Source organism: Echinops telfairi, unplaced genomic scaffold (assembly GCF_000313985.2).
Source record: "Echinops telfairi isolate 266 unplaced genomic scaffold, ASM31398v2 ScPeMD7_60;HRSCAF=208, whole genome shotgun sequence".
Lineage (NCBI taxonomy): Eukaryota > Metazoa > Chordata > Mammalia > Afrosoricida > Tenrecidae > Echinops > Echinops telfairi.
In genome coordinates this window covers 15,621,110-15,630,889 of record NW_022103958.1, presented here as the reverse complement: position 1 = coordinate 15,630,889, position 9,780 = coordinate 15,621,110, and the positions used below count along the sequence as shown (strand labels likewise).

The 9,780-nt window shown below is 53.9% G+C and overlaps 2 protein-coding genes across 3 annotated transcripts in view; one reads left to right on the top strand and one right to left on the bottom strand.

Annotated features, from left to right (window-relative positions):
* Positions 1–9,780, top strand: part of LDLRAD3 (low density lipoprotein receptor class A domain containing 3) — a 250,802-nt gene that overhangs the window by 32,798 nt on the left and 208,224 nt on the right. The window contains exon 1 of one of the 2 annotated variants that reach the window (XM_004708296.2): positions 4,396–4,454. The exons of the other annotated variant lie outside the window; for it this stretch is intronic. The gene's annotated coding sequence lies outside the window, so the exon portion shown is untranslated. Of the gene's footprint in view, positions 1–4,395; positions 4,455–9,780 lie in introns of those variants that run through there. 2 annotated transcript variants of the gene reach the window in all.
* LOC101656807 (high mobility group protein HMG-I/HMG-Y) lies at positions 1,592–3,234 on the bottom strand. The gene has a single exon (XM_045290939.1). It carries the CDS (start codon positions 3,092–3,094, stop codon positions 2,801–2,803), a length of 294 nt encoding a protein of 97 aa, XP_045146874.1. The 5' UTR covers positions 3,095–3,234; the 3' UTR covers positions 1,592–2,800.

Below are 9,780 nucleotides of genomic sequence, written 5' to 3'. Positions count from 1 at the left end.
TTGGGATGTTTTCGTGATGCACATTTTCTTTGCATAAAACTCTTATACGTGAGTTGCTGTGGATTTGTTTCTCCAAAGTACCTAGACTAATACACGAGACCTGAGCTCACTTATCCCCCGTGCTGTGCTTGACGAGTCTAAATGGGTTCAAGTCGGGCTTAGGTAGATTCACCTCGACGAAAGAGGGTGGATGGGAAAGCCCCTGGGGCCCCTGAGGTTCAAGAAACAGCCATTAATGGTGCGGTTGCTGAGAACCCTGCGCTTGATCATGGTAGGGTTGCAGTGGGGACAGGGCAGTGGAGGGCCCTGCCTTCCTGGTCGCAGGAACAGCCAGGAAACAAGGGGGATCCTATCAGAAAAGTGTGCTTGGGATGGGCTAGGTAGGAAGCGCCTTGGATTGGGCGCCGTTGCTAGCCTGTTATTTCAGATAGATCACTGCTTCCAGCTTGCTGTGGCTAAGGTGCCCCGACTGCCTGACTCAGAGCAACCCTGTGTACACAGAAGGAACACGGCTCAGACCTGCGCCGTCGTCACGGATGTTGAGCCCATTGTTGCAACCACTGGCCAGTTCATCTTGCTGAGGACCTTCTAGCGACCCAGCATGATGTCCTTTGCTAGGGACCGGCCTTTCCTGAGAACATGGCCGAAGAATGTGAGATGAAGTCTTGCCGGCCTCTCTTCGGAGGAGCACGCTTCCGTCTGTATTTCTTCCAAGACAGATTTGTTTGTTCTTTGGCAGTCCATGGTACTTTCAATACTCTTCCTCAGCACCGTCATTCAAATGCATCAGTTCTTCTTTGGTCTTCCTTATACAGTGTCCAACTTTCTCATGCATTTGAGGCAGTTGAAAATACCATCGCTTGGGACAGGCACATCTTAGCCCTCAAAGTAACATCCTTTTTAACCCTTTAGAGAGGTCTTGTGCAGCCTATTCACCCAATGCAATGTGTTGTTTGACCTCTTGGTTGCATTTCATGACTTCTGGCTTATCAATGATCAAGTTGGCCCAAGGGCTGCAGAGCCAACCCCCCACCAGCCTATACGCAGCCGCAGCCGGAAGCGAAGAACAGACCCTCGTGTGGTGGCAGTGGGTTGCTGTCATCGCAGAACCCACCCAGCAGAGATGGTCTGCTTGGCTCTGTAAAGATTACAATCAAGACAATGCCCGAAGCAGTTCTAGTCTGAAGCAGCTCAGGGGTCGCCTTGAACCAGAATCAACGCCATAGGATCTGGTTTATAAAGCTAAGAATATTTTTAAAACCATTTTTTGATGATGTAAAAGAAAGTCAAACTTTTGCAATGGGTTTTGAAAAAGGGAGTACTAACTTTAAACCTCATTTAAATGAACTGTTACCCACCTCTAGTTACAAAAACAGCAGAATTTCAATCTTCTCGTTGGTAGACTTGAATTGCACAATTTTCTTCTCCATTACCATGACTATAATTGGAACTTCATCAATACAAAGTGTGCAGTGTTTCATTTTCTTCTTGTTACTTACGGACCCCTGGGATAAACCAGAATTTGTCTTCGTGGCCTTTGAACCAAAAATGTTAACCCTTTGACCTTTTATTTATTTTATTTTTTTTGCCAGAAAAGGATATTTTTCTTTATTCAAGTAACTGCAAATAGGAAACCAGAGGAGGGCCCCAGGGGGGACATAGAAGAACGGCTGCCCCTCCCCAACAGCACAGGAGGAGAGGGCGGCCCTGTGCCCTCCCCAGTACCACACCCCTCCTCACTCTGCTGCAGCATCCTAGGGGCAAGCCCCCACCCTGCCTGGGCCTGGGCTGGTCAGTCACCCAGCCTGCTGGGCCTGGCCCCCTTCCCCTAGAAGCAGCATCCTGGGGGAGGGAGGAGGAGGGCAGGCCTGGGGGAGGCGAGGAGGATGACCATTTGGCACTGTAGCAGCAGCGATGATGACGGATGTCGAAGAATGAAACATTGAACAGAAAACAACACAACTGTCCAGAGGTAGTTTGTGAACAGAGGGAGGATGGAACCAGAACCTTGGGGGTAGTGGGGGGTGGGGGTGGCAGGAGTGGGCAAAGTGAGCTCCTTGGTATTAGGGCCCCATCTGAAGGGGGAAACTGAGGCCTAGCGTCTAAGCAGACAGGGTGGGTGTGTAGCCTGGCCCACCTAAGTGGCTGCCACAGGGACCCTGGGCCTTTGGGAGCTCACATGGAACCCCAGCAATGCAGAGAAGTGGGGCGGTGGTGGCGGCTGAGTCCCTCCTGCCTTCCTGTGCCCCTAGGCCACACACTAGCGTAGGGATGGAGGAAGGGGTTACAGGTTGGGGACACACTCAGGCAAAGGACCCCCACACACATGAACCACACCTGCTGCTGCCAGTAAGGTGGAATGAGGGTGTTCAGAAGATGGGGTGTGGACCCCTTTAAGGCCAGGGGAGCCCACCAGGTCCCTTTGTGGGGTGCCAGAGGGGCAAGTGGGAGCAGGTGGGTCTGGACAACAATGTTCACCCACCCTTGAGGGCAGGGAGGCAGCAGGTGCTGGGGGTGGGGGGAGCGCAGCTAAGTGGGCCATTAGCCTTGTCGGGGAGGGCAAGTGTATGTGCAGGTGGGGGGTCGCTGGGAACTGAGCCAAAGGAAAACTTGCTTGCCCACTGGGCCCAGGAAGGGGCCTCCAGCGGCTGGTGTGCTGTGTAGTGTGGCAGTGGGGTGTGCCCGGGAGGGGTTGCCGATGCGTGGGCCCAGGGGGCAGGGGTGTGGGAGTGGAGTGAAGCTGTCCAGTCCCGGAAGGAAAAGGCTCCTTGGGGTCCAGACAGGCTGCATGGGTGGGCGGTCACTGCTCTTCCTCAGAGGACTCCTGCGACATGCCCTCTTCCTCCTCCTTCTCCATCTTTTTGGGTCTGCCCCGCGGCTTCCTCCCAGGAGCTGTGCTGGTGGTTTTCCGGATCTTGGCAGCACCCTTGTTTTTGCTCCCCTTCGGTCGGCCCCGGGGTCTCTTGGGTGTTGGCACTTCGCTGGGCTCTTTCGGAGGCTGCTTGCGTGGCCTGCCCCGGCCTCGCTTCTCAGTGCCATCCTTTTCCTGCTTGGAGGCCAAGGGCTGGCTGGACTTTGAGCTCGATTCACTCATCTTCTCTAGGTAGCAGATGCAACAATGGCCGGATGCACGAGCTCGGCCGCGGGCCTGTGGTGCGCGCTCGAGGCTGCCGGGAGTGAAGGTGCCGGGCGCCGGGGACCGGCCTGGCCGCCCCGCTGCCGCCGGGAGCAAATGCGGATCTGAAAGCAGGGGAGCAGAGGCGCTCGGAATCTCCCCTTTGACCTTTTATAGAAAGAGTTCCCTGAGCTTTGCGGCCATGGGCAGGTCACTCCAGCCTCGGTTTCCTCATCTGTGAAGTGGTCATGGAGCCCGTTTCCGAGTAGTGTTTGAGGAATGGAAGAGAGCAGATGTTGAATCCCGCCTCGTGAGCTCAGTGCTTCAGGGGATGCTGTGAGGTGCTCTGATTCACAGCAGCCCTGCCTGTGATTGAGGAGGGGCACCCCATAGGGCTTTCTCAGCTGTCACCATCCTGGGTGTTTGCCCCATGGAGCCTCGGCTGGGTTTGAACCATCAACTTTTCAGTTAACAGCTGAGCACAACAGACGTGAGGGCATCCATTGTGAAAACTCAGTCATGAATGATTCCCCAAACCCAAAGCCAAACTTGTGGTCATGGCGTCCATTTTGGTTCCTAGTGGGCAGCCTGGTGGCATTGTGGTTACGTGTGGGGTGTTGGGGTTGCTCACTGTGAAACCACCAGCCAGTCCTTGGGAGAAGGACGAGGCGCCCTACTCTCTGAAAGAGTTGCAGTCTGGGAAACTCCGGGGCAGATCTGCCCCGTCCTGAAGGGTTGCTGTAAATTGGCCTCCGCTTGATGACAAGGAATGTGTGTATGAGGGGCTGCTCAAGGTCCTCCCAGGAGAAAGGGGAACCAGGATGGGATAGATTGGGTGCGCACGTTGTAACGTCGGGGGCATGAGGGCCAGCATTCCTCAAGAGTTGACAGCAGGGCCCTGGCCTTTGCCCCTCGGCTTGGTGAGTGCTTCCTCCTGAGCGCTCTGCTACATTAATGCTGCTTCTACATCATTTCCCCATGAAACGCAACGAAGCATCACTAAAAAATGTAAGGAACAGCTTCAGGCCCCTAATGAGGCTATAAATACAGGATGAAAATAATTTATAAAGCTGTCTCCTGTTTAAGGTTTGTCCCTTTATCAAGACCTCTTCCCTTTCCCCATGCTCAGCCCCTGGCTTGCTGTGCCGGCTTTTACAAGAAGGCGATGACACGTGGGCCACGTTGGGAGGGCTGCCGCCGCCACGCTTGATACGAGAAGCAAAGATGCGTGCAGTCCAGACGCTGGGGGAAGTGAGGCTCACGCACTAGCCAGGCGATGTGCCCCATCCAGACGTCATTCCTGCTGCACATTTCTTGAGGGTCTCGGACAGTGTACTTCGTAAGTCTGTGCCTGCTGCAAAGGGTCAGTACTCCCTGGCTGAGCCCACGGGAGCATTGTATACCTTCGTCTTAAGCTGAGTTCGCCAGAGAAGCAAAACCCATGACGCTTGTAGATGTCTCTACCCTGAGAGGTTTATTACAAGGAAATGGGTCACACAGTTGTAGAGGTAGACAGGTGCCCAGTCTTGGGGCCAAATGTCAGACCGCAGGTTTCTCCTGCAGGAGCTGATGAGCCCAAGATTGGCAGGTCCGATGGCAGGGTTCTGGCTGCAGAGGCAAATGAATCACAGGTTGGCAGGTGGCAGGTGACATGGCAGATTGCTGACAACCCCCAGAATGGGAAGGTAATATGGCAGGCCACTGGCGCAAGTCCACAGAACCAGAGGCCAGATGATGAGCTGGGTGTGCAGGGTCCAGCAAGAAAGCAAAGGAAGCAGTCCACGCTCCCTGAGGAAACTTCCTTTCAGTGGATTGGCTACTCCTAGCAGATCTCATCATGGAGATGATGACATTATGTTAGACCTCATTATGAGGGATGATTATGTCTTAACTGCCCAACTGCTGACATCCTGGCCCAGCCAAATGGACACAAAACTTTAGTGATCACAACTTTATCAGTTTCCCTGGCTATCTTTGCCCTACTGTTAGCTGCCTTTGAGTCAATTCTGACTCAGGGCGACCTCTCATCCGACAGAATGTAATGTGACCTGGCCTGTTCGTGGTCAAGATCCCGAGTCTGCTCGAGCGCATGACTGCAGCCACTGTGTATTTGTGAGGGCCTCTCAACGTTATCTAGAGCCGTATTCTGCTGTGATCACAGGGCTTTCACCGGCTAATGTCCAGAAGTAGATGGCCAGGCCTTTCTTCCTGGTCTGCCTTGGGTTGGAAACCTGTCCACCATGGGTGACCCTGCTGCTGTTTGAAATACCAGTGGTGTAGCTTTCAGGTCATAGCAAGACACAAGCCACCACAGCGGGGAAATGGACAGATGGGTAGGGGATATGTGTTTTTTCTTTGAACACGTGTACACGGAAGCTGAGGCTATTGGGGTAGGTGGAGCTGGAGACCTGGCAGCGCTCAGGTACTTGGAGTCAGAAGTGCCTTCTTTATTTGGTCTCTGGCAGCACCCACCTGTGACTTCCCTTTTCTCGGTGGCCCTGTAGCAAGGCTACAGCAGGAAGCATCCTGCTTGATGAGAACAAATGACCCTGGCCAGCACCTGGGGACAGCGTCTCTGGTTCCACCTGACACTGATGCCGCAGTGGTGGTGGTGAGTCTAGAGTTAGGGGCCTCTGGGGGTTCCTGGTGTGTTTACAAGTAATTCATTGCAGGCAGCTCATGAGGTGGCTTCACATGTCCTTGTGCCTGAACTGAGTGTGTGGAACTGAGGAGAGAGTCAGAGGAATGACAGACCATTGTTTCCAGTCTCCTGACATAGTGTTGTTGGCACCAGGCCCTGGGAAGCAGTGGGTGTTAGTTCCCTGGGGGCGGTTTTTCAGGATGCTCTGTTAAGAGCTGAGACTCAGATGCGAATCTGTATGCTCCACGTGAGTCTTGGTGGCTGTCCATTGAGTCTGCGGCCCTGGGTGGGCAGGGAGCAGAAGCCTGGACCACAGGGACCGCTGGATGGTTTGCAGATGTCAGCCTTGCATTGCAGCGCGAGGGAGGGGTGTCCTCAGGGGAAAAGGGAGGGGAGAGAATGCTGAGAACCCCAGCTGGGAGAACACCCGTATCTCAGCTGGGCAAGTTTGGGTTTGGGGATGAGAGCTGGCGGTGGAATGCAGCAGCTGTCTGCCCTTTCACAGTCGCCCCCCTTGGGGGCCCCCCAGCAAATACAAGTTTGTGGGTGCCAGAAATTTTGGAAGGCTCTGCTGCAGCAGGTGGTTTGCATTTGCCTAAAGTGAGAAGACTTGGAATCCCTGCCCCCACGCCCCCTGCTCCCCACCCCATGCCTGGTGCAGATGGTGTGGTTATTTTAAGTAAGGGACAGGCTCCAGGGAAATGGACAGCCCTGTTTCCTTTTTCAGCTTTAAGGGAAAAAAGAAAATGGAAGAGGGGAGAAACCCCAGGCAGCCAACTCCCCGAGAATGCTCCTCTTTGGGGGATTCTGACTGTGTACCTCCCTGGGCACTGAGCTGGGATACACATCGCAGCCACAAGGAAGTCCTGCTGTCTAATTAGAAAGAGGTCTCACCCTTTGGGATGCTAACGGGTGGTAATTTATTTACTTGCACACATCCAGACACCCCGTGCCCTTTAGTTTAAAGCTGCATGCACTTATTCTAGGAGTTAGGGGGTCGATGGAAACTTTCAAGGAAGAGAATCAGAAGATGGGGCATGCGTTGGTAACTATTCGTCCTTCTCCTTCTTTAATTTGAAAACCTTTTATTGTTTTTGCGGTTGACAGAGGGGATCATCAATTTTACACGGAACAGTTTGTACATACTTTGTTTCAACGCATCCACTGAATGTGCTCCGTGTACTTCCTCCCGCTTTCTGTTCCTCCTCCTTCCCTAGGCCTCTGAACTGGGTCCTTGGGTAAATTGCGTCCTTTTGTGCTGAAATGGTTCATCAGTGGTGAGTTCCGTTCCAGACCTGAAGGGTTATTGAAGGCCATAGGCTTGGGGGTGGGGGGGGTCCCGCCAATCTCTCTCTGACCAGTAAGCCTGGCCTCGGCCATGAATTTGAGGTCTGGTCTACATTCTTCTCACAGGCTAGCCAGGACCTTCTAATGTGATAACCCTTAGTTCCCAGAGTGGCCACAGGGAATTACCAGGGCCTGTCACAGACAACGGTGGCCCAGGGTGGAGTTTGGATCTCCATGTGGGAGACCCAGGCTCAGTTCCCTGCCAGCATACCTCCTTTCCATCCGCGGAGGCTGGTGTGCTGCTGTGATCCTGAATAGCGTCTAGTGGGGCTTCAAGACTAGGGTGGAACAGGGAGGGTGCCCGGTGAGCCACTGCTCCAGAAGCAGATTACAAAAACCCTGACCGTACGATCTAAATGCAGGGTTCATTCCGTCATGTGTAGGGTCCCCCTGAGTCATGGGCTGAGCCAATGTGGTTAACAGCAGCTCTTGCCAGGTGCCAGGGATGCAGCTAAGATGGACACCGTGCCTCTCTCTCCCTTCAGGGAGAGAGTACAGCTACATCTGTAATAAGACCTAGAATAAAGGGACCACAACACAGCAGAGCACAGATGGTAACTGCTGTAGACCGGGCGTCCAAGGAGGGACTGCGGGGGATGTGGCTGAAGGGGAGGTGTGAGGTGAGCTGGCTAAGAAGGTGGGCGGTGGAGTGGCTCGGGCTCCGACCAGGTGAGATGGCATCTTGCTGCCAAGGACCTCCTGTCTTTGAGGTGGTGGTTAGACAGGAGACTGGAGGTCGGCAAGGCCTTGCAAACTACAGCAAGAGCTGGAGATGTATTCCCAGGGCAGGTGGAAGCTGCTAGTTGGTGAGGTGTTAGAATCTCACTCTGCTGTGAAGGGGCTGAACTGGGGAGTGAGAACTGGGAGTCCAAGCTTGGTGGAAGGCAAGGCTTCTTGTAACACCTGGGTGCAATGGACATTTGGGGCTGATTATGTCTTTGTTGTGTGGAGGCTGTGCATCATAAAATGCTTAGCAGCGTCCTCAGCCTCCACCTCCTACTCGCCAGTTACCGCCCCATGGACTGCTAACTTCAAGGTTGATGGTTCAAACCCACCAGCTGCGCCAGAGGAGGAAGATAAGGCAGTCTGCGCCTCGAAAGATGGACAGTCTTAGAAACCCCTGCCGTGAGTTGGAATGGACCCCATGGCTGTGGGCTAGTTGTGACACCATGGGCCCTGGCGGCTCAATGGGTAAGTGCTCAGCTGTGAACGGAAAGGTCCATCATTTGAAACCACCAGCAGCCGCTCTGCCGGAGAAAACCCTGGTGAGCCACGGAAACGGGTCCACTCTGTTCGTCCGGGGCCAATATGAGTTGGAATCGACTCGGCTGCATGCCACCAGCACAAGTTTTGACGGCCCCAAACGCCTCTAGATCTTACCAGATGTCCCCTGTGGAGCAAAGCTGTCTCCCCTCTCCCTTTTGAGACCACTCTTTGAAGGGAGGGGGCTGGGGACAACACAAGGAGGTGATGGGGGCTGGAGGGTGTCTGAGGGAGGCAGATTGAATGGGTGGGAAGTGCATTCTCAAGGCAGAATCAACGGGGTGCAACTTCTCCACGCCTGGTTTGCTCCTTAGCCTGTAGTCTTTGTGGATTTCCTCACTTCCCTCAAGCCCCAGCCTATCTCCCCCTTGCACACATCAACTGGTGGAGGGGGGTCCCCTCAGAAGAGCGGCACTGCCCCGAGATCATCCACCAGGCCTCAGCACCCTGGGCCCTGTGGGGGGAAGGACCCCTGTGGACGGAGGACATTGTATTCAGCCTCGGCATTGCCCCCTTCCATTTGTTGGGACCACAGCTGCCGGCGGCCTTAGTGACTCTCAAAGCGAGCACTTGGAATCTAATCTGCCGGGTTTTCTGCCTCCAGAAAATCTCTTTATCCGAACAAGCTGCTTTTCCAAAGGGCGTGCCTTCGAGGAGCTAGCTCCCGAGTGTCACTGGTTTCCCAGCAGAGCGGAACTGCAGTGACCCTCGGAGCCCTGAAGGCTTCTGTGCTTCTGGTGATGCCCGGAGCGGAGCAGCTGTTCGGAACAGCTGGAATGTGCGGGCTTTACTGTTGGTGGCTGGCTGGAATCCAGCCCCTGCCCACTCTTCCCAGACCCCTTTCCCATCATCCCCCCTGCTGGCATCTTGAGCCCCAGCCCTGCCATAGTGAATTGGTTTCATGTTCTTGGGATGGGTGGTGGCTTCCTGGGGAGTGTTCTTTTTTTTTTTTAATTTTTTTTAAAAAACATTTTATTAGGGGCTCATACAACTGTTATCCCAATCCATACACACATCAATTGTGTAAAGCGTATTTGTACATCATTTCTCAAAACATTTTCTCTCCATTTAAACCCCCGACATTAGGTCCTCATTTTTCCCCTCCCTCCCCGCTCCCCCCATGGGGAGTGTTCTTGAGAGGGATTCTGAGTGTCACAAGAGTGCTGTGATTGATTAGTGATGTTCGACCTGGTAGAAGCAACAGGTGGAGTGGTAGCATGGGGCATTTGCAGTTTCTAACGTTCACGGCTGTTTTTATCCCTCCCACATCCTTCAGTACCTTGAACTGCACCTCCTAGCACTTAGGTCTTCGCACACTTTCTGTAGATCCAAAGGGCCTTTCTTTTTCATCTCTGGGTATCCATCAAGACCTGCGGCAGGTGGCACCTCTGGACTGGAGCCTTCCCTGTAGCCC

Excerpts from the sequence above, each read along its gene's own strand:
- LOC101656807 (XM_045290939.1), bottom strand. The coding sequence starts at position 3,094 with ATGAGTGAATCGAGCTCAAAGTCCAGCCAGCCCTTGGCCTCCAAGCAG.